At 40.2% G+C, this 25,221-nt stretch overlaps 1 protein-coding gene across 2 annotated transcripts; it reads left to right on the top strand.

Moving 5' to 3' along the window:
• Positions 1 to 346: 346 nt before the first annotated feature.
• poglut2 (protein O-glucosyltransferase 2) lies at positions 347 to 25,221 on the top strand. Of its 2 annotated transcripts, none has more exons than XM_061724005.1 (10): positions 347 to 844; positions 2,526 to 2,651; positions 2,921 to 3,126; positions 5,791 to 5,868; positions 6,116 to 6,288; positions 19,168 to 19,405; positions 20,613 to 20,822; positions 20,931 to 21,020; positions 21,129 to 21,233; positions 21,771 to 25,221. In XM_061724005.1, exons 2-10 carry the CDS (start codon positions 2,624 to 2,626, stop codon positions 21,786 to 21,788), a joined length of 1,146 nt encoding a protein of 381 aa, XP_061579989.1. In that variant the 5' UTR covers positions 347 to 844; positions 2,526 to 2,623; the 3' UTR covers positions 21,789 to 25,221. The 2 variants fall into 2 exon arrangements, with proteins under 2 accessions (XP_061579989.1, XP_061579988.1); XM_061724004.1 differs by having other exon boundaries at positions 2,526 to 2,731.

Below are 25,221 nucleotides of genomic sequence, written 5' to 3'. Positions count from 1 at the left end.
TAAAATTTGCACTTTAATGTGCCCTGTTTTTTCTTGTTTTTAGTTTTATTTAATGTTGTGTATGCAATATGCACCGCTTAATTTTGTTTGGTTGTTTCATTTTACTTTGTAATGGTAATGTGAACCTTTTGATGTAACCTTTCCGTTTATACAAATACCAACAACAACAAAAACTATCCATTTTCGCGTGTACAAACTTCCGCTTTTCCAACCAATCAGGCTTCATATCCGAGTTCCTGGGTCTCTCAGCCAATCACGGCCAGGTTACGTGCAGCATCGACCAATCAGATCCCTGCACTCCAGTTATGGTCCCGCCCTCCCTTGTTATTTCACTAGATTCTTGACATTTGAGTTGACTAGACTGTGAGAAAATACTTGCGAGATAGTTACCAAAATTTGAATAAACAATCAAATCATGCATTCAAAATCAACCCGACATGAGTAATTTACAATATCATATGGCGATTCCGCAGCGGACTCTAAATTCCTAATGGGATGGGAACAAACATAGGGTTTTGCTGAGACTGTAACCCCAGACTTGTGTCATCCTGTGATTTTACCCTCGTCACCCCGACTTTATTGGTCAGTATATCTGCGGACGTCGGTCTCGAGAAGAAGGACTTTGGCTGATGTTAAAGCACTTTTTTGGGCGGACAGTTAGTGCCATGTCTGCTGGAGTGTGGTTGTGTGTGCTGCCTGTGCTGGTGCTGGGGTCCAGCCCTGCGGGGACCGGGGCGACCCTCAGCGCAGCGGGGACTCTGGTGTGGGGACCCGGGCTGGAGCCGGACATCGTCCTGCCTGCTCGCTTCTTCTACATCCAGGCGGTGGAAAGCTCGGGGAACAAGTGAGTCCGCTGGGCTGGGCTGCTGGCTCGCTGCTGTTGTACACAGTATGGTTTTCTTTTCCACCAGTGGCGTCAATTCAGTGGAAGCTAAGTTATGGCAAGGTTACAAGTCACAGAACTTAACTAGAGTATCAATCAACACATCCAGCAAATACCCATCACAGAAGTCTGCTATGGAGCTTATCTATGTGGTCAAGAAAATTGGAACTTTTTCAAATGCAGTCTCGCTCACTGCAAAAACTCAAAAAAAAAAAAAGGAATATTTGTCTTATTTCTAGTTAAAATGTCTAATTTTTAGTCAAAAAATCTCATTACACTTAAAACAAGAGTCATCACCAGAAAAATTACTTGTTATTTTACCATTTTCACCTGTTTCAAGTAAATTTTCACTTGAAATATGTAGAAAAATCTGCCAGTGGGACAAGATTTATCTTCTCATTACAAGCAAAAAAATATTGTTCCACTGGCAGATTTTTCCACTTATTTTAAGTGAAAATCTACTTGAAACAGGTGAAAATGGTTGTTTTTGAGTCTTGTCTTAAATGAAATGAGATTTTTTTTTACTAAAAATTTGACATTTTAACTAGAAATAAGACAAATATTCTTGTTAAGATTTTCAGTTTTTGCAGCATAACTAGTGAAATCGATCATGTTGTTCTGATTTGCATTTGTAGTTATTCTATATGTATTAAGTAATAGAATAATCAATACAAATAGACACAGAGTAATTCCATAAATGTATTAAAAAAACAAACATTTACATTTTCCCTTGAAGCCAAGGTGTGGCGGCTGCCATACCTTGCCATACTGAATTGACGCCCCTGTTTTCCACTGTTCAGTAGCAACTTGATTTTTTTTTTTAACACTGTTTTTAACACAGAGTTTTCAGATGACTGAGCTACCTTTCACAGTTTTCATCACATTTTCACCTGACTTTTGCCATTTGGTTTACATTTTCACCCCTTCAGCTGTTTTTTTCAGCTCTCGTTCATCTTGTATTTTTCAGATCAACTTGTTGTCCTCAGTTCATCTTGCTGGCTTTAGTTCATTTATTTCCCTTTATCAAATATTATTTTCAGTGTCTACTCCTGTCTTCAACTCCTCTATTCTTCCATCATCTTAAAACTTTTCAGACGTTTGAGCTACATTTAAACATTTTCCAATTTCAACGGAATTTAGCAATTTCTTTGATTTTTCAGCAGTTGGGCTGTTTTTTTTAGTTTAGCTGTCATTCACCTTTCATTGCATCGGAGCATTCAATCCTGGATTTTCAAAGGAAATTCAGCCTTTTTTCTAGTTTTATTTTTTTTTCTACTCTTCACTTTTCCTATTTTTATGATGTAAAGCATCCTCAATTGTCTTGTTGCCGAAATGTGCTATACAAATAAACTTGCCTTTCCATTGTCAATACAAATATAATACATTTACAACAAATACCTCTTATGCAGGAGCCTGTAATTATTCTGCACACTGATCACAGTAACAGTCTGGCAGTAGTCTTATCGCTTTGCTGTGGACACTGTTACGGTATATTTCCATAAAATACTAGAAGCACACCATCCAAAGCCATAGTAGCTAGTACCACAGCATCCATAAGCGGTGTAACTCCAAAAGATCAGTCTCAGATTTGATTATAACCATGTATTATTTCACTTTTAATTGCACTATATCCCCCACACAGTTTGACAGCATCGCCTGGTGAGAAGACCTTTGAGGTGAACATCGTTTCTCCAGTGGAGCAGTTCACCAGGATATGGATACAGGTCCTGGATCGACGGGATGGGTCATTCCTCGTTCGCTACAGAATGTACGCCACTTACACAGACCTGCACATCCACATTTTGCTCAAGGGCAAGCATGTGGCGAAGTCACCATATATTCTCAAAGGTAGAATACAGTTCAAGATGCTCTCAGAAATGGACCCAAGATGAAAGCACACTAATATTGTGATAAATAATGTATGCTAAACATTATGATAAGTGGCATTTCATGAATTTAATCCCCTTTTGATTTTTACTCCACTGTTTCTTCTGCATCCAGTGAAGAAAAGTATCTGAATAAATATTTCCTCTGCAGGCCCAGTTTATCACGAAGGATGTAATTGTCCTCAGCCACTTGGTTCTGTGTGGGAGGCCCAGATGCATTGTCCTCAGTCCTTTGCCCAGATAGACAGGGACCTGTCCCTTTACACGACTGTTGACCCTGATCGCAACGCACAGGAGATCCCACAGCGCTTTGGACAGAGGCAAAGTCTCTGCCACTACACAATCAAAGACAACAAGGTACTTTACTCCTAATACACCAAGAATATTAGAGAAACAAATGTGAAGATTTAGCAATAACTATAAGTGTATTTCTAGTAACAATCAGGGGATTTAAAAATTGTTTTATTTTTGGAAAAAATCTGAACAATGTTAATCACAGGAATAAAGTTGTGGTGCTGGAGGTTCCCAGTTGAACTTTTGATTGGGAGCCAGCACAACCAATGGCTAGCTGTAGCCCCTTTTACATTGGCAGTAGGGCTGTTCGATTTTGCCCAAAAATAAAATCTCGATTTTTTTTCTCTCAAAATCCGATTTTCGATTACGATTACGATTATTTTGTGAATTGACAAAAGGCAAAGAAATGATTTCAAATATGCTGTTTTTTATTGAACATTTGCCCCATTGGGCTTTAAGTGCAAACTTTGCTCTAATTAAACCAAAAATGAATGAATAAAGTGCAAAACTCTGTAAAATACGTTGAAAAAAAGTTTTAAAAAATATAATAAAATATAAAGTTTTATCTCTGAAAAAAAAAATCAGCAAATCAGCACCTGCAAACATACAGTAAGTTATATTTCCAATTAAATAAAACAAGACAATTTCTAATTAAACTAAACTGGGTCTTTGCATGCTAAATAATAATGCAACCCATGAAGGAGGTAGAGGTGTGTAATGTCAGTCATTACATTTGCTATTCACATTTGCAAGTTTTTTGCAAGGAACACGAGCCGGTCTACCCGGTGACATGTTACAACGCCCCCTCCTACACTAAAGAGCCTCTCCGATGGGGCACTTGTCGCAGGTATTGAGAGGTATTTCCATCAATCATTAATATGGTATCAATCATTAATATGTGTGCAGACAAGGTAAAAAAAAAAAAAAAAAAAGTGAAAAATCGATTTTACGAATTTCACGTTTTAACATCGTTCTAATTACATAATCGCGATTACGATTTAAAATCGATTAATCGAACAGCCCTAATTGGCAGATACCCCGCGTTTAACACACGGATCTGGTGTGTCACCCATCCTTTTTCATTGACTGACGAAAGCAGCAGCTTAATCATGGAAAGTATTCCCTTTTTAACTGGATATAACGTGAAAATAATGAAAATGAAAAGTACATTTGTGCATCTTGCCTTGTGCATTTGGTACTATTGAGACTGTTCTAGCTCCATATTCACCGGCCATGAGTCATACTTGCTCTGTCTTTTCCTAAACGTACTATTGTGAACTTTAACCTTAGACATTCTGATTGTGCCCTGTAGACTCAGATGCTCTTGCAGGTTTTAGTAAATGGCTTCATAACCCCTCCCAAAATGATTTGCTGCAGCAATTGCTTCTCTAATGGCGGTTTTACAATAGTATCTACTCAGCCCGACTCAACTCGCCGCACCTCGTCTCGACTGGACTCGCCTTGCCCTCGTTTCTTTTCAATACCCAGATCAGAAGTAGGAGGTTGGAGCGAAGCTGCTGTGACGTATTTGATTGTGTGATCTAAACGAAGAAGACAACACTAAAGATGTAGAACATGGAGGAGATGATATATGTGCTGCTGGATCTGTGACTTGTGTTCAATATCAAGTTAAAAAATGAGAGTGAGAGAACATTCAAGTGGCAACGCTTTTTTAAAATGTATTTTGTTTGTCTCTGCGCTTCTGAAAAGTCAGCTGGAGCCGCGAGCAGCTATGAAGTGACAGAGCTCCTGGTAGATCTGGTCGTTCCTTATCGCCCGTCTAGATCCGTTTTTAATTCTCTCCTCAGACAACGGGTTTATGAACATCTGCACCTCAGAGTTGGATCATGAAACTTGAAACATGAAACTGAGACTTTTGCGCTGCCATTGCCTGTCGAATAAAATGAACAAGAAGCCGCGATTCGCTCTTTCGCTGATTTCCGCCTCCTGACTCAAACATCTGACGGCCCCGCCCCCCGACCAATCGGTGGCCTGTAGTGTGATGACCGTTGATGCAGCCCGACTCAGCCGCTTAGAACCTCGGCAGAGTAGATACAGAAAACACTGAGGCGAGGCGAGTCGGGCTAAGTAAGTACTAGTGTAAAAGTGCCATAAGAGTAATGCTGATGTATTTCTTTTTCTGACATTGTGTTATGAAAAAAATGCATGTCTGCAAGACTGAAATTAAGAGATGACAAACTTGTTTATTTGCAAGGATGGATGCATCCCCACAAAATGAAGCAGGCCACATTCTGTAAAAATGGTGACAGAGAGACACTAATTAACTATACAGCTCAAATCCTTTCATACCTTTTTAGAATAGGATTATTATTATGAAAGTGGACAGCACAGCAAACTGCCAAGAAAATGCAAAGTTTGTGATACTATCGCCAAACTACTTTTCACTCCATAAATGCCAAACAATCAAACCCGTCTTGGTCGATAATCTGTGGAATTGATTGATCTTTTTGTGTGTCAAATCCACTACGGTGAATTATTTCTTCTTTGTCTTCTTTTTTTCCCTCTCCTTCACCTCCTTCTACTCGCATAAGACAAAACAAAAATAAGATTCCAGAAATCCTCTCCAGAATGAATTTGAAGCACAGTATTTTGTGCATATGAACACGAGAACATACATTACACGATAATATACATACATGGCCTGTATATTATGAAACAAATGTTTCTTCCATTCATGTTTTTTTTCATGCCTTCGACTCTCCTCAGGTCTATGTTAAAACATTTGGAGAGCATGTTGGTTTTCGAATCTTTATGGATGCCATTCTCCTGTCACTCACAAGGAAGGTAAGCTCTTATTTCTGACAGAAAGTTTCAAATAAAAAGACACTCCCATAACAGAATTTTTTAACTACATTTTTATAATTATTTTCTCTTAGACACTTCAACAATGCACAAATATACACAGTAGGAATTTGATAACATCAGTATTGTACAGACTCGCATCATTTCACTGTCTTTTCAATTCCTTTTTCTCTTTCCTCTTTCAAAGGGAGTAGCATGACCTTTACTGTGGGTGTGTGTTGTTTTGCAGGTTTTCCTCCCTGATATGGAGTTTTTTGTTAATTTGGGTGACTGGCCACTGGAGAAGAGGAAACCTACTGAGAAGATCCATCCTATCTTTTCCTGGTGTGGTTCAAACAACACCAGAGATATTGTCATGCCCACTTATGACCTGACCGAATCTGTACTTGAGACCATGGGAAGGTAAGGCTCGGCGTCCTTTGCACAAGAAAGATTTACGAACCATTTTATGTACTCGTTCTGCTGAGTTTGTGCAAGTGCCAGCACTTGTGCATGTTTAACAACTCAGCACTTCATGAAAGGCCCACAAGGTGTTAATTTTATTAAACAAACCCAATAAGCCCCAGAGATGTTCTTGTGGATTGTTTTTCTTTTTTGATAAAGTGAAAAAAGAGACAGATTAAGGTAAAAATGCTTCAAAGCAGAGACTCTTTAGCAAGGGCTGGGCAGTTGATTAAAAACTATGTTGTGTAATGCATCTACATTACACAACTTGCCATTCACGCTAATAACATGCTATAACACTCATTAAAGATTTGAATTATACATTCACTTGATCAGCATTTATCCCACACAACAATGTGCTCAAATTCACCATGATAGCAATAACATGGCAATTCTAATTCTAATTCGAAGTTTGTTTGCATTGAGTTGATGTTGCCATATGGCGCTTTTAAACTAGTACTTACTCAGCGCGACTCGACTCGTCTCGCCTCCACTGGCCTCGTCCTCGTTTGTTTTTAGACACCCAGATGAGAAGTGGCCGGGTTGGAGCGAAGCTGCTGTGACGTATTTGATGTGATCTAAACAGAGAAGACAACACTAAAGATGCAGAACCTGGAGGAGATGATATATGTGCTGCTTGGTCTGTGACTTGTGTTCGATATCAAGTTAAAAAATGAGAGTGAAAGAAGCTTCAAGCAGTGACGCTTTTTTAAAAATTTTGTTTGTTGTCGGCGCTGCTGAGAAATCAGCTGGGAGCCACGAGCAGCTATGAAGTGACAGAGCTCCTGGTAGATCTGGTCGTTCCTTCTCTCCTCAGCCACCAGGTTTATGAACATCTGCACCTCAGAGTTGGATCACCAAACTGACTTTTGCGCTGCCATTGCTGGTCGGATAAAGTGAAGAGCTGCGAGCCGCTTTTGCGCTGATTCCCACTTCCTGATTCAAACATCTGACGGCCCCGCCCCCCGACCAATCGGTGGCGTGTATTGTGATGACGTCAGATGCAGCCCGACTCAGCACGCTTAGAACCTCGGCAGAATAGATACAGAAAAAGTATCTACTCGGCACGCCTCCACCCGCCTCGGCCCGTAGTTTAAAAGCGCAAAACGGGGGCGTGGCGAGTAGAGGCGCGCTGAGTAGGTACTAGTGTAAAAGCGCCAATAGTGAACCACGGTGTACAAGCTCTTTTGATTTCGCATTTTTATAGTTATCGAACAAACTCTAAATCCTTGATTTGAAAACTTTGATTTTAATGCCCTTCGCAAAGCTAGAACAGCTTATTTTTCATTGGGGATAGAGGATAATAAAAATAACCCACATTTTCTGTTCAGCACTGTAGCCACTTCCTTAACTTCCTTAAAGGAGACCTATTATGGCATTTAATGTATATTTTAAACAGGCCTTGAATGTCTTAAAAACAATCAAAAGCTTGTTTTTTCTACATAAATTAGAAATTTAGCCTCTGGGCCATGTCTCTATTTTTACCGCTTCTAACCTCCTTCTCTATGAGGGATTCTGAGGGGAGGGGAGGCTATGATGATGAGGCTCTGTGCTGATTGGCTGCCTGAATGACGTGTAGCAGGGGAGGGAACAAAGCCAGCTGCGTACACTACTAAACCGTGTCCCATGCGAGCGAGCGTCAGAGACAAAATCAATTCCATTGCTTTATTTTTTTATATTGGACTGTCCTAACTGGCCGCGAGTTTAACGGTTTCAGTGTGGACAGAGAGCGTCCGATGTCATGCAGCTCGAAGCGATAGCGATGACGCTTGCATGCATTTAGGACACGTGTAAACGACTCCCTGGAATCTTAAAGCCTGAATTATGGTTTTGCGTTAAATCAACGCGTACCCTACGCCGTAGGCTCTGTGTTGGTGTAACGCGGAACCATAAATCAGCCTTTAGTTCCCTGAGGGGGGAACGGGTCACCTCGTCTTCACACTAACAGTTCTTTACTCCGATTCCTCATCATTTCATTTCTTATTTTACAAGACAAATGAATCATGTTAACTGTAAAGAAATCACAACAATGTTCACAAATGGCAACTTTATTGTTAAAAAAAAAAAAGAAAAAAACATTTATGCACTATTGCTGGCTCAAGGAAGGGCCGTGCGTCTTCTGAAGGTGTCGTACATAAACAGCTTCAGGTGCATTGCTTGGAAGATCTGAAACCATCGACAGAAAAAAATTACTAATAGAGCTCTGGTGTAACCTAACGGGTAACACCGGAGCTAAGCTAAATACTTAGCCCATGCAAAGATCATACTTGTAGACAATAAATAACATAAAAAATTAAAGAGCATATTGCAGGTTAGAGTTTTTCAAAAATTATACCTGACCTTATGTGAAAATGACTATGTGAGAAGTTAATGTAGGATTTAATATGTTTTACAAGATATAAGGGCACGTATTCAGAGGAAAAAGTGGCTGATTTTAGCCAAGCTCCTACAAACGCTTTTTTTTTTCGAACGCCGCTTCATATGACGCAGCGGGAGGGAGACGTCTCCACAGCTCTGCCCCATCTGACTGTGCGGACCCCGTACACACGTAGCCGGTATCTGCTAAACCGAAGATATTTTCCTACGTTTGGACCTGTCATCCACATGAAAACGAATGTTTAACGAATGTGTAAATGAATGTTTAAAAAAACTCTGGGCAAAGTGAAGATTTTTGAAAACTCCGTTTATGTAGATGCGTGTTGACAGAGACAGAGAGCAGTTCTGCGTTTTCGAATGTCACATTATGCTCCAAAACAACAACAAATCTGCTCTGAGTCTGACGTCTAACGTGCGACCCAGAACTACAGATGATCCACCGTCCGTCCTCCAAGCTATTTATTAAATATATGGTCTCTGCTCTGGTTTACTGCGTTACACCGACGCAGAGCCTACGCCGTAGGGTACGCGGCGACGCGCAGCAGGGCTGCAGCTGGGCTGCGTCGATTAACGCGGCAGCTCCGTGGCGGGACACGGGGGAGCTCGAGCTCTTTAACCGAGAAGGAGATGCGGATCCCGGGGAAGCGGCGCAGCCGAGGCGGCCCGGAGGCCGGATGACCAGATGATCTACAGCAGGGGTTCCCAACCTTTTTTGTGCCAAGGACCAGCAGAAGTATAAACAAAAAGCTCAGGGACCGGTTGACAATTTATGTCAATTTTAATAAACATTTTAGAAAAAAACAATGCATTTTAAAATGCAGGCTATCATCAGCGACGTTAGCTGATGTTGTGGCCTTTAAAACTTGCTTCTGCAAATCTAACTCACGTTTTTTCCTTTCGAAAAAATCCACTGGTTTGTCTTTGAGAGAAGGATGTTTTGTATTTAAGTGTCTTTGAAGCTTGGATGGCTTCATTGCTTCGTTGCCGAGCGTTTCTCCACATAAAATACATAGTGGGTTTGGCGCCTCCAAATCGCCCGTTGCAACAAATCCGTATTCTATGTACATAATGTCATACTTGCGATTAAAGCTTTTGCTTTTCTTTTTGGTAGGATTTTCCACTTGTTCATCACTATTTCTTTTACTCGAACAACCAGTAAAGAAACGGCTCATGGAGGTTTGCTGAGGTCCGCTCATCTCTGCAGCTGACTGTACCTAACCTGCATACAGCACCTGTGCATTGCACTGTTCAGTCCGGTCGGGTACCAGAACTTATTGTCCGCCAAGCCATGACAGGGCTGCCACTCAAAGAAACACATTTCGATTTATACAAGTTTTGGATGAAATTATATGACAAAAAAATGCAAAAATTGTTTTCTTAAATTTAGTATGAGGTTGCTTTAATTATGTGGCAAATGATAATAAACACGAGAAAGATGGGTACTTCAATGAAAAATAGATATTTTATTCAACTTTGCTGCTGTTCATACAAAAAGTAAATAAAAAACAACAATTTTTTTTCAAAGATTTTCACTTGAAATAAGTAGAAAAATCTGAGATTTTTTTGCTTGTAATGAGAAGATAAATCTTGTTCCATTGGCAGATTTTCCTACTTATTTCAAGTGAAAATTGACTTGAAACAGGTGAAAATTGTCAAATGAGTTATTTTTCTGGTGATGACTCTAAATGTTGAAATAGCAGTAAAACCACATTCATTGATGAAATTACATAAGGGATGGAAAGGAGGGATGGCAGTTTTACAGGGGGGATGATTTGGACCGTTTTTATTTCAGGGGGGATGATTTGGACTGTTTTTATTTCAGGGGGGGATGATTTGGACCGTTTTTATTTCAGGGGGGATGCCATCCCCCCTCAACTCCAGTACTGTTTGTTGCTAGGCGACCGAAAAAAGTTTTTCCGATCTGGCGCCCTTTTCCCACTGGTTTGGACATACAGTATAGCTACAGCTCAATTTGCAAAATGTATCTGTCCCTGCTTCAAAGAAAAGCCCTGGCTTTAGTTCTTCTGAGGAGGAGATGAGCAGCAGCAGCAAGGAGGGTCCATGAAATCCTCATGAGAAGACAGGATTTGGGGGAATCCAGGCTCGTTGGAGCTACAGCTCCATGATGACCAGGTCTACTTCAGATTGAACAGGGAGCAGTTTGACAGCCTGTTGGGGAGTGGGTCCTCAGCAGGATGACAACCACCTTCTCTCCTATTGGTCGCACCGAGATGCCCTCACAGCGCGATGAAATTAAAAAATGTTCAATTCAGACGCAGGCAGGTGAAACGCCCGTGGCAGGTGGCCTCTCGCGCGCCGCCAAGCTCGCCAGCAGAGCGCGCTGCTCTTGTGCCGCGGTAGCACATACACAATGAATGGGAAAGCCCGCGGCGGTCGCCGCTTTGCGCCCTCTATGTGAAAGGGGATTAATACTGTTGGCCCCTGAAGGTTACATTTGGCCCCATAATGGCCCCTGTTTCAGAAAAATCCTAGAACCGCCAGTGCCAAGTTTTGTTACCCGCAGCTGCGCTGAGACGCAAAAAAAAAAAAAAAAGCTGCGCTGAGACCCTGCCGTGCAGCGCGGCTCTCAGCAGAGATTGTATGAGGTGAAGTGAAGTGGATGCCTCACTCCATTGGGAAAAAAACGTCTGGTGACAATTGCCGACAATTTTGATTATTGCTTTTTGTCGACAACGTCGACGAATCGTTGCAGCCCTAATTATGATCGGAACACAAGCCATTCCACGGCCCGGTAGTAACGACTCTACGGCCCGGTACCGGTCCGGGGACCGGGGGTTGGGAATCATGGATCTACAGGTTTGGAATGCTTATGAATGTGGTCGAAAACGCATATCTTCGGTTCTGTGTGGAAGGTTTTTTTTTTTTAACAACGATGTAATGTGGATACAAAATATTAAATTCGGTTATAAAAATACCTGGCTATTTAGGATGCATTTAATCAGAAAAAAGAGAAGATAATAAGCCAGTTTTCTGTTTAGAAAGTACAAACGTAGACGGATTACAAGTACTCACCCATTTTTAAGGAGTTTCGGAGTTTCTTTCAGGAGCACGGGCGGGTGCTGCAGTGAATAAAGGCGGATTTATGGTTCCGCGTAAAATCGACGGCGTAGCCTACGGTGTAGGGTACGCGGCGCACGCAGCGTTCTGTGCGTCGCCGCGTGAGTTTCAGCTGTCAATCAAAAGAACGTGGGGGCCCTAACGGGTTCGTAATTATAAGGCTGTGGCCTGTCATATTGGTGTGAATACACATTCACAACCTCTTCAGTGTCACAACTAACATTAAGATCCATTATTTTTCCTATTGTTGAAATTCACCGCGCTCCCTCCCGACACGTCACTTCCGGTTCATATATTTATGCGTATTTAAATGAAAATTCAGTTCCTACATTATTTTCCTACACATTGATTCACAGGGGTCTCCAACCTGCAATATGCTCTTTAACGTCACTTACCGCTGACTCGTGTGCAGTGTGTGCGGGTCCGTACTGTTGGTACTGATCCTTTTATGAGGGTAAGTGTCGATGCAAAACCTAATTTTTTACTGTCCCTTGTTGTTGAAACAGCCACACGATACACCGCTTCGAAACAATGGCGGACGCTCTGGCCGGCGGAGTTAGTTGTGAGCGTGGTTTCACGCAGCAGAGGCCGAGCGAGGCGTGGTTTGCATTTTGCTTACGTAACGAAAATGCGCCTAATCTGAACGGCTCGTAAAAGTCACATGACACTGGACGGCTCATCCGGGCGGCTGTACAGACACTGCAGAATTTGGTTGCTTTCCTCCTTCTCTGAGTTGGCAGGCTCAGGGGAGACCACTTTATGTATGTTAAAGCAAGAAAAAACATGTTTTTCATAATAGGTCCCCTTTAAGCTTGATTCTCGACTGGTTCATTCTCGTAGACCACACTGAGCTGACCTAAGTCATCAATAGCGCTAAATCATCCAGGTGTCTGTTAGACCTCATCCCGACTCTACTCAAAAATGTTTTTTCTCTTATTGGACCAGATCAACTTCTTTTTTTTCTTGTAGTTTGCTCCCATTTTTTCACCTAGTGCTCCTACCTAAGTCAGTACTGGGCATTGGTCACCCTCTGCACTGAAGTCTCTCCTAACTTGAGGAGTGAGCAGGCAGCTTCTTTTTACCTGACAGGGTGGGGCTTCTCTGATACTCTCCCACCCCATCTGGCACCCCCGGCTGGCACAGCCCAGGATTGCTGCATGTTTTTGTGAGGGTAGCTAACATTAGCTACCCAAGGGAACACGGGAAGAACATGCAAACTCCACACAGAATGGCCCGTTCGCCAACTCGGTGCTGAAGTCATGGGGATAGTATACACACCCTCAACACCCACAGCGGTGAGAATTGAACCCAGGACCTTCTAGTTGTGAGACGGCTGCACTACCAGCTGTACCACCCTGCCCCCTTATCCCTAAACTTAGGATATGTGCCACAGGTTTTTAAAGCTGCATCTTTACTTAAAAAACCCTCTCTTGACCCAGACATTTTAGCTAATTATAGACCAATTTCCAACAATTCTGTCTACAATTCTGGAAAAAGTAGTTGCAAGTCAGTTATGTGACCGTTTGTATAGAAATGATCTATTTGAAGTTTTTCAGTCAGGGTTGAGAATGCATTATAACACAAAAACAGCACTGGTTCGAGTCATGAATGACCTTCTTATGACCTCAGATAATTATTGTCCATAATGGTTGCAGCCCTTGGGAAGTATAATCCAGAATCACGTCATAAATTCTAATTCCTATGCTGATGATACGCAGCTGTATTTGTCTATGAAGCCAGATGAAACAAAACCTTTAGCTAAACTTCAGCCATGTCCTAAGGACATCAAGGACTGGATGTCCACAAATTGTTTGCTTCTAAATTCCGATTAAAACAGAGGTTATTATTTTTGGTCCCAAACACCTTAGAAAGGGATTTGATGATGTTGCGATGGCCTCCAGTACTACTGTGCGAAACGTTGGTGTTATTATCAATCAGGATTTGTAATTTTCTCGTAGTTTTGAGTATCCAAATGAAGATGTGGAGGAAGGGCCTTCTGCTATCAGGGACCATTACTGTGGAACCAACTTCCAATTTGGACTAAGGAGGCTGACACCACCTCCACTTTTAAAACTAAACTTAAAATGTTTCTGTTTAGCTTATAGTTAGGGCTGTCAAATGAATGTGTTAATTGCGATTAATTAATTACAGGCATATTTAGCGCGTTATGTTTTTTTATCGCTTTATCTATTTTTTAATCTCTAACTTTACTTCTGTTTGCGAGTTGCCTTTATTTTGAAATCTGTGTTTGTGCAGTGGGCTTCTTGTGCTTGAGTTGTTGTGGGTGGAAAACAATGGTCTGTCACACCATGAAGTGGACGTTGATTGGCTGTCACTGTGTTTGGGTGTGTTTAGCTACGCTGGTAGGCTCCCATTGTAGCTGGACCAGCCCCCGGGTCTCGCACTCAGAAGGCACGCCGATTTTTCCCAGTGGCCAGCCGCGGTACTGCAACAAAAAATCCCATGGGGCCCAGAAAGCTTTTTTCCCATAGACCGCAATAGTAAAAGAGAAGCCTCTAAAACTGTTCACAGGACACCTCCAGCTGTAATCACCAGCAATTACTAATCTTTGTATTCTATATTTTTAAGTCATGGACTTTATATCCGTCAAAAATGTTTTATAATGGCCAGAAAAGTCAAAGAAAAGTCTCTTTCTGGGCGTGACGTCACGGCTGACGTCACAGCCGTGTCCGTGCATTCCACAGATGTATTATATTAATATATATTATGTAATTATATTATATTAATACATTAATAATATATGTAATACTATACATGTAATAATATACATTAATTCATATATTATATTAATACATATTATATTAATATTCGCGTCATTGCCCCGGGGCATGATAGGAGGCCCAGAGCATCATGGGAGGTGACTCAACTGCGCATGCTCTATGGGCCCCATAACGCGGAAGTAAAACCGGAAGTCAGGAACTTTTTCAGCGTATGCGCTGAGTGAGCAAATTGCATTGAAATGAATGGGCGGCCATTTTCGATGTCCCATCCAGTTTTTATTAATAGATCCATGAGCTGGACAGGCATGGGGGGGGGGCGGTGAGTAGCGGAGAAGAGAAATGAAAATGGAGGAACATGTGAAAGTTGTCGGTCCAGTGAATGGGGAATTTATATTTCTAAAACGGCACCTTTGATAAAGGTAGAGTGATGCGTGTTCTTTGTGCAAAGGACTTTGCTGACCACCGAAGCAGCTAAAGTTTAGCCTACCACATAAAAGCAAAGCACCCGATCGCGAGCACAGCCACAGCTAACGTTAGCAGCAACAATGTTAGCAATTTATCGAGCACTACGACAGCACTACTTATAGTTAATGTAAACTCTAGTGTGTTAGGGCTAGTAATCATAGGTGCAGCTACAGGACAAGACTAGAGCAGCTCGTCTCAAACATAGCTTAGTTGTAGATATGCTGCTTTAGTCCCACGCTGCAGGGAGACACCAACATGATCCACTGAGCGGTGTCCCTTACCCTTCCTTTTCTCATCTTCTTCTCTTTCCTTTCTTCAGTCAACCCTCGGTTTAATAATTAGAAATATCTCATAACCATAATTCCACCATAAGTCCATTATTCTTGTAGTTTGTTGGGCTGGACTGCCCCCTCTTTTTCTCTTCTGTGCATGTTTACAGGCCAGAGCTTCAGGAGCTGACCACCTCAGTGTCTACTATCTTAATCTGCTTATATAGTCATCCCTGTAGTGCACCAACTAATCATCGTGTCTGTGTCTCTCCTCTCTCTGTTCTTCATTATCTCTGTTTGCCCTTTTCCTGCTCTGCCCACCTGGCCTTCAGCAGGAGGGTCCTCCCTTATGATCCATTATTTATTGCATTCTTAACTCTGTTTTTCTGTTTGTCTTCCTCTTTTTAAATGTCATGAGCTGTTTGACAACTGATTTTCCCCAGAGGGGACAATAAAGGTTTCAATCAAAGTCAATCATTCATCCAGGTCCTGCTCAAGGTTTCTTCCCTCTTAAAGGGGAGTTTTTTCTTGCCACTGTAGAGCTGTAACGACGTAATCGATTACGTAAATACGTCAACTTGAGTGCATCGATGCGTCGCATACTGCATGTATGCAAAGTGTTTAATCCATAATGGGCTTGTTCTCAAATTTTAATGTAAGAACGAACATCATCCACCATAGTCGTATAAGTAGGTAGTTCCCTCTGCTGGGGACATTGGGTATTGCAGTTGATTTATTGGCTATCAACACACACAACACCCTGACAATGGCGAGTACAAGTAGCAGACATTAATGTAATGAAACTTCTACCTCTTACAACAGTATTCAAGGGTCAGGTTTAGGACTTTTTCAGGGCGAAATCCAACAAAATGGTGCTCTGTACGCTCAGTAAAATCTTAATAGCGTATCACAGCAACACATGCATGAGCATCTCCAAAGAAAACATCCTGTGGTTCTCAAACCCTAAAGTGACAACACTACAACAGTATAAACATTCATCTAATTGTTAAGTGACAGCATTACCCGCATTAAATGTAGTTTGTTATTTGATAGTTTTCATGTGTAAGTCATGGCTTGATCATTTTCTGGTGTAAAAAATAAAAACAATAGTGCTAACAGCTTACCTGCTTCAGTGTTACAGCCTATTTAGGTCTAGAGATGCACCGATCAGGATTTTGAGGGACGATCACCGATCTCCAAAAGCAGTATCTGCCATTCCCGATTTTGCCGATCACCGATCACAGCATGAAATCCATAAATTCGTCAATATAGTTGTCTCATGTACACGACAATGACATCGTATTATTAGCTATAGAAAATTAGGAGATGAGAAAGTATCATGAATTGACTGTTTCATTTCAGGCTGAGGCAATATGCAATATTTCACACTCTAGAGACTCTTAGAGACGACTTAGACTCAGCTTACAAAGAGTAAGTGTAGTTTACTAGCTTAAGCTTTCCTGTGGTAATAATTATGTACAACATGTGCACCAACACAGACAACAGCAGATATTTCACTCTCTTAGAGTTGATTAAAGTTGTTAACTATAAACCTTAGTTTTACTGTGGAAAAAGGAATTAAATCTTAAAATAAAAAATGAATTATGAATTATTAAGCTTTGCTAAAGCTTTAGTGATAGCATCCGCAGCGTGTGAGGAAACTCTTGTGAGTGAAGCGAAACTCTTAGAAGAACTCCAAATGTCACTCGTGAAGCGACTGTCCCGTGTAAGGCTTTGGATGTGACTTTATATTGTTTGGTATAACTCCGACGGGATTTCATCAGTGAAATAATTACGACTCGGCAGCGCGAACCGTTGATCCAAGCTGCTAACGACATGTTTAAACCCGATCTCTTCTACAACAGAAAGCGGCTGATGAGCAAGGCATATGAATCCATTACCTTATGATGTAGTTTTTTATTTTTCTTGCTGTTGTTGCTGCCGTTTATAGGTCTCTGTTACAGGTGAGTTAGCGGCATTGCTGCGCGCTCCTGTTGTATCCAACCTGATCTCACAAAAATGTGGGAAAAAACCCCCTCTTACCAAATATTTTCGTGGTTGGTTGTATCTCTGCCTTAGCGGCAGCCAACTTTGAAAACTCACTATAATCCTTTGTGTGAGAAACTTTCAAATGTCTTATCAGCCTCGTTGTGTTGAAATTCTTTTGTAACATTCCTCCTCGGGGTAAAACTAAATATCAATTTCTATTAATGTCATGTTTGTGCTGTCTGTTAATATAACAGTTGGCAAATATACAACCATCCCTTTTTGTGCTATTTCCTGGTAAAGTTAATTTAAGACTTAAAAAAAGTAACATATTCAATGTTAAGTGTGCAGTGATTAACGCTTGTGATGGAAAACCATTCAGATTTACAACTTTCGGCAGAATTTATGTTAGAATTATGGACTTCTACACAAAGTAATGTTTTAAACAGTGTTTGCACTTTTTGGGCTCTGAATAAGATATTTTATATCTAAGGAGATCGTTCTGAATAAACCAAATGATGCCCTAAGACACTTTTGCTTTGTTTCATGTATGAAATGTATTAACAGAAAGATGTATCAAAAAGTGGAAAAAAAAGTCCTCATAAAATTAATCTAAAAAAATAATCATTAAATTAATAAATTATTTAAAAAAATCATTCATAGATTAACCGATAAGAAAATAATCATTAGTGGCATTGTTTATGTAATAATTGCTCTGGGGCAGCACATTTTGCTCCAGAATGCATTAATACTCTTGAGATTGTTTTTTCTACCCCACAGAGATAATATAATACATAATGGTACACACTGCCTTGTCCCTAACTTTTTAAGACTTGTTCCTGCCATTAAATTCAAAATAAGCGAATATTTTCCATGAAATGGTAAAATGTCCCAGTTTCAACATCTGATATGTTTTTTATGTTCTGTTGCTTCCCTGTTAGTAATGTTGTGTTCTCTTGTTGCTGTCAAGTTTTTATACATTTCCCAAGATAGCAAACGAGTAATAAAGTTGATCCGATCCTGACACCAAATAAAGCGCCACTGAGCAGGATTGCAAAAATCTGAATTGCACAAAACCAGACCGGAAACATGGAGGGATGAAACAGTACAGGGAGCAAGAGAAAGACAAGAACAGATATACGGGTTGAAGAGACACAAGTGCAGACAATCAGGGCAGATGGGAACACAGAGACACAAGTTTCAAAATAAAACAGGAACTAAATAACCAAACCGTGACACAGTTCTCCAAACTCTTCCATTTTGGGTTTACAGTCTCTGACAGTTCTGTGACGAAACTCCTTGCTCTCATTTTACACCTAAATTTAAATTGCTTCTCCTCTTCTAGACCTGTACATTACATGAGCTTAAAAAGATACAAAAATAAAAAGCATCCTAGCCAACCCCATATAAAGAGTTTTCTTTGTGTCATCATATCATCATTACAGATGTAAAAAATAAAAAAAGAGAAATAATTTAAGCAGCACAGCATCCAAACCGGCAAAGATAATGCTTCAAAAACGAGACTTCTCCAAAAATTTCAAATTATTTTAAAAGAAAAACAAAATAATCAGAGTTGCTGCAAAAGGCAGCTGCATTCATTACTATTACTACTATACTTACTACAACTGATGATGATTTTCAAATTGTCCAAGTAGCAATGGAATGATAATGGAATAGCCTGTGTTAGATGTTTATTTCCTCATCTTTTTTCTTGAAAATGTTATTTGTAGCTTTTTAAAAAAAATATATTTATTTTGCTTATTTGAGTGTGCCAGCAAAAAATAAATAAAAACAATGATTGCAATTTCCTTATATTGAACCATCAAACAAGTTTGAAATAACACAAAATGTCATCCTGTGTTCTGATCAAACTTCACAAACTCAGAGAATTTGACATTCCGGTTTGTTTCTATACTAAACAGAGTAAGCCTGGATATAATGTCCGTTCAGGCCAACACAGGACCACCATGGGCTGAGAAGAATGCCACAGCCTTCTGGAGGGGCCGGGACAGTCGGCAGGAGCGACTGGAGCTCGTCAAACTGTCCAGGGCTCAGCCTGACTTTATAGATGCTGCTTTTACCAACTTCTTCTTCTTCAAACATGACGAGGACCTCTATGGGCCGCTGGTCAAGCACGTCTCTTTCTTTGACTTTTTCAAGGTGAGAATACTCCAGGCCTCTGCTTTTCTGATATTATGCGTAATATACCATGGAAATAGTTATGCTTGTATTGCAAGATCCAGTGAGCGTTAATACTCAACTTTGAATTTAGAGATCTGTTATTACTATTTAATTTGAGTGTATCCAATCTTGTCAATGCATATCGAGCAGTGAGTTCAAATGAACCAGTTTCTTCTGAAAGTAAAGTATCCAGCAGACATTAAAGGTATTGTGACATCATTTTTAAAATGCTTTTAACACTATTAAAAGTCTTGGCCAACATCCCTCAAATGTGTCTAAAAGGGTGTAACAAGAAAAACTTCACTCTAGTACTCCATTCCTGGCTTTTTATGACGGTGTTTTTTTGCGCCGTGAAAAACGCGTCCTTTTCCCCCTTTCCTGTCAATCATTGCCCCGCTCCTCCTCCAAACCTCCTCCAAACAACTGCTACAAACTTCTGCCGGCGTCTCCACACACACGCGCGCACACCAAACCACAAACACCCACACACACAGCCCAGACAGGGCGACTACAGCCCGGGGATGAAGTCCGTGCGCACACCGAACCGGACTTCTAACAGCGGCGTCGGAGAGTTAAGCCGGGAGCGACAGGCGAAGCATGCACGGAAAAGCAGCAGGGCGAAGTAGTCCACCGCAAACAATCATAAAAATAAAGGCATGCAAGCAGCAGTGTCCCCTTATCTTAAGTCCAGTCAGTGGCCGCGGGTCTTTTTAGCAGTTTTCCTCCGGTGATTAGAACAAAAGAGGCTCTAAACAGCTCCGTGTTAAGCCTGATTTATGGTTCCGCGTTAAATCGACGCAGAGCCTACGCCGTAGGGTTCAGCGTACGGTGCGCGTCGCCACGTAACCCTACGCCGTAGGCTCTGCGTCGGTGTAACGCGGAACCATAAATCAGCCTTTATGGTGCGCTGGAGAGGAGAGGAGGCAGGGAGCTGGGTGGAGGGGGCGGTGATTTAGCGGGTCTATACTTAACGGCCCGCCACCAAACCAGATGAGCCGTTTTTGCATAGTTATGTGGAAAATCCCAGAAAGCACACAATACACTGAATGTTAAAAGTTTGTTGTTTTTTGGGTGTAATTGATGTCAAGACACCCAACAAAACACAAAAAATAAAGAAAAATGTGTTTTTCATGTCACAATCCCTTTAAAGTTAGTAACTGATTATTTATCATTTTTACTCTACTAGTACAAGTACCAAATAAACATTGATGGCACCGTAGCAGCATACCGCCTGCCTTACCTGCTGGCTGGGGACAGTGTGGTTTTGAAGCAGGATTCTGGTTACTATGAGTATTTCTACAACAACCTGAGACCTTGGCAGCATTACATCCCTATAAGAGCAGACCTGGGAGACCTGCTAGAGAAGATCCATTGGGCTCGTGAACACGATGAAGAGGTGATGATATGTTGCATGATTCTACTCGTTATTCTCACTGTACTTCATAACATTTCGTAAATACAGAATATATGTGCTCATGTTGCTATAATTTTTGCCGTCTCCTAGGCAAAGAAAATTGCAGTTGCGGGTCAGCAGTTTGTCCGCAATCATCTTATGGGTGACACTGTATTTTGTTACTACTACAAACTTTTCAAGGTATCAGCCCTACAGTTTCAGTATGATTAAACTGATATATTAAAATAGTTACTGTACCAGAGAACACAATCAATACAATACTTTCTCACAGTACTGTTGTTCTTGTAGGAATATGCCAAACTCCAGATTACAGAGCCGAAGATTCGGAAGGGCATGGAGCTTGTGGAGCAGCCCGCTGATGACCTGTTTCCATGCCTCTGTCACCGGACTACGGTAAATTAAAACAAATTTCCTTAATTTTATTCCTCACATGTGTGCCTTCACTATTGAGACCTGTCTAATTCTCTTAATATCCAAAAAGTCTTAATGAATTTGTAATATTCTTTTGAGCAAAAGAGATAAATTTGATAACTATACCTCAAGGTTAGGGAAAGGGCCTATTCTGTGAGGGGATAGAAACTTTTTAAAGCTTTTAAATATTCTTTTTTTCTTTCATTTTTCTGTTTTAAACAGTAATAAAGTAAAAAATTATTAAAATTGAAGTCAGATATTTTGTTTCTGTGGTGTTTGTCTCCCTCTATTGTATATGAGATGTCAGTGTACCAAACCAAGAGAAAATATTATAGGACTCACTCACAGAGATAGAATATACTAATTAATTTCTGTTTATTATAATAATAATAATAATAATTATTATTATTATTATTATTATTATAGAGTGTGATTTTATGTATGTAGTAATTACCTTATTTCTAAGGAAGACTGGTAACATGTGTGTTGTTTTTTTTGTTTTTGTTTTTACTTTTTCAGGCAAAGGATGAACTTTGACCTCTCACTACAAAGATAAGCCCTACATATCCAGTATACTGCCAAAAATAAAAACCTTGGATGCGAATTAACTGTATGACTATGACATAAATATCTTTTAAACTTTTTTTAATAAATATTTTTCTTTGTGCATATTGTGTTTTCCATGATATACACAATTTAGATGTACAACATTTACAATTTTTGTTGAACTGTGGTCTAACAGCCGAATATTAGACCTGTTGAAAAGCAACATATTTTCAGCAACTTTAAAGGAGTAGTATGTGAAAATCAAACATGCTTGGGAGCGCATACTTGGGTGTCTAATGTTACAGCCATCATAACCTTGTCACTTTTTGGGGGGATGAAGAGGACTGAAAATGTTTTTGAGTGAGCTACTAATATTTTCAGGTTACTATGACATCACAGACGCTCATCAAAATTGACATACAGTATTCATATTCCCCATCTTCATCTCTTGCTGCATTTGCTATACCTCATAATGGGTAGTCCAAGAGGGGAGACCCCACTGAGAAGAGGTTTTGGGTGGATTTGGTAGATGACACCATCTTAAAAGGGGCTGCTATGAACAGAGCCATAAAGATATAGTTAAAAAGGGTATCTTTATGGGATTTTGACCAAAGTGTTTTAGACATTTCATTAAGATCAGAGGAATTTTAATCTGTTTTTGTTTTGTTTTTTGGAAAAGGGCAAAATAGTATATCTCCTTTTAAGGCTTTGTAGCAATCGTTTTATGCCACCTCACTGTGCTGTTTGAAACAGAGCCATGAGATGTTTTGATAGGCCTCTGTTGCTGATTTAATGGTGAAATGAGGGGGAGGAGCTGTATGCAAGGACAAGCAATGTCATGAAAGTCAGCGTTTTTTTGATAATGTTTGTTACTCAGGTGATTCCACAATGCTGTTATGCTGTATTATTACCTAAGGTGAGCAGCAGCTGCCCTCCACATTGACCGGTCGTATTAGAGATCCAGCTCCCTGAGCCGTCTGCACACTGACACTCCCCTGATCGCTCTACCAAGTACTAGCCCTACTTCACCATTCCAACCAATCATGTCTGTCTGCTGGAGTGGACATAATGCATGACAGACAAGCCTCTTTTTTTCTTTTTCTGCGGTATTTCTGAGTTTTTCAGAGCCTGTCAGATTCCTTAATCGCTGAAACAAAAATCAAGTCAGTTACAGGATTCTGCAGAAAAAAGAACTACAGTACACTCACGGGCCAATTTATTAGGTAAACCCTACTAGTACCAGGTTGGACCCCCTTTTGCCTTCAAAACTGCCTTAATCCTTCGTGGCATAGATTTAACAAGGTACTGGAAAGCCCGTATTGACATGATAGCATCACGCAGTTGCTGCAGATTTGTCGGCTGCACATCCATGATGAGAATCTCCCGTTCCACAACGTCCCAAAAGTGCTTTATTGGATTGTTTATTTTATATATTCATCAACCAACCTCATCTATATAGATGTGTCTGTTGTGTATCTGCCAACATCCTGACCTGCAGGTCAGTAATATGTACAAAACTCTTAGTTCTCCTGCTAAGAGATAGTTAATATTCATATCTTGTCTTTTGTACCTTCAACAATATATCTGCGCCTCTCCTCTCTCTGTTCATTCTTTGTCTGATCTCTCTTTGCCTGCTCTGCCCAGCTGGCCTTCAGTAGGCGGTTGGGTCCTCTTATGATCCAGGTCCTGCTCAATGTTTCTTCCCTCCTAAAGAGGAGTTTTTACCTGACGTTGTTTATGTAATAATTGCTCGGGGGTCATGTTCTGGGTCTCTGGAGAGCACTTAGAGACAACTTGTATTGCATTAGACACTTTATAAATAAAATTTAAATGAATTGATTTGAATAAGAGCTTACAACAGAGAAGTCAATGTACATAGATAATGGTGAGCGCACAAGATTAATGCACATTTAGACTATACATTCCGGTACTTGTATTTTAATGTGCATGAGACATCTGCAGCTGTTTATTGGGGTCTTTTTTACAAGGGCTTGCATTTAAGTGCCAGTGAAATTTGGAAAGATCAAATGTACTGTCACCTCACAGCAAAAATATTCATGGTTCAGATCTTTGCAATGGCTTTCTTATGAGATTTGTTGACAGGAGTACTTTTGGCTCAGGTTACGGTTTGCACCCAAACGTAGATTTTGCTTTGCAGTGTTGAGAACACAAATCCCATTCAGCTGTACAGATAAAACATTCACAAAAGACGCAACAATAAAATCAAGTAAATCAATAAAAACAAAATGTTCCAGCGCAAATCAGGATAAATCCAATAAAAGTTTAGAGTACTCTAAAATAAAGAAAATAGAACCAAATAGCTACTTAAAATACCAAATAAAAAATTTGCACCGCACATATATACATGTGCAAATGTTATAACTTGTTCATCAATGAAGCAGCAGGAGCAAAGCTGTTCCTAAAACATTTAGTTTTACACCTTAAAACCAAAAACCTAGGAAGCAGCTGAAATGCAAAGTGCAAAGGGTGTCGTCAGTCTTGATCCATCATGACATCTGCTGCTGTTGTCTGGTATACTGGGAGTCTGGACTGGTCTGAAATCACTCGATTTAGTTCTTGTTTCTTGTTTTCAAGATTACCAAATCTGAATAATGAGTGCTCTAAATTAGACTGCATATTAAGGCCAGTATGTGTATAAAAAAAACAAAACAAAACAAACAAGTAGGATAGTCAGCATGGGGTAACTCAAAGTATTTATTTGAAGAAACAAAAAGAACTGAATACTTGTTTGATTTTGAGAGCTATTGGGTGGATTATTTTAATTTTACATCACTGGTCTGTGATGCAAAGTAGTATAAAATGTCAACTGTATGGTTTGAAAACTAGGTTAAAAGAATCCACACTTAAATGTATATTTATTACACGATCAATGTTTGAATTAAAAAAAAAAAAAAAAAAAAAAAACAAACAAACATTTTGTTCCTGAAATCCCCCCTGAATCCACCCAACTGCAAGGATCAGAATTATAATATGTTTTTTTTGTGTGTTTTTTTTTTAATCAGGGTTATCCCAATCATACTAAAAAGTTTTGAACAACCTAAAAGTGAGGATTTTATCCAGATCAAAACCAAGATTAGATTACCTTTGACCAATAGAGCCCTGCATCTGTTCTAATCAGTTCCCAGAGTCAGAACCAGACATGGAGAAGCTGCGTTCAGCTTCTATGTTCCCCATGTCTGGAACAAACTCCCAGAAAGCCTCAGATCAGCTGAAACAGTGTAATCAAATCCATGTTGGTTTTCAGCTGCATTTGAATAAAGCTTCAAATCTGCACTGGTACTTTTAAGCTTGAGTTTCACTACTGTTTTAACTACCGTTTTATATCTCTTGTTTACATTCTAAATCATGCTTTTATTCTCTACTGTGTTTATGTTTTAATGTTTGGAAATGAATTTGTTGAATT

This window comes from Cololabis saira, chromosome 6 (genome assembly GCF_033807715.1).
Source record: "Cololabis saira isolate AMF1-May2022 chromosome 6, fColSai1.1, whole genome shotgun sequence".
Classification (NCBI taxonomy): domain Eukaryota; kingdom Metazoa; phylum Chordata; class Actinopteri; order Beloniformes; family Belonidae; genus Cololabis; species Cololabis saira.
The sequence above is the reverse complement of the archived record's forward strand: the minus strand, read 5'-3'. Positions and strand labels throughout refer to the sequence as shown.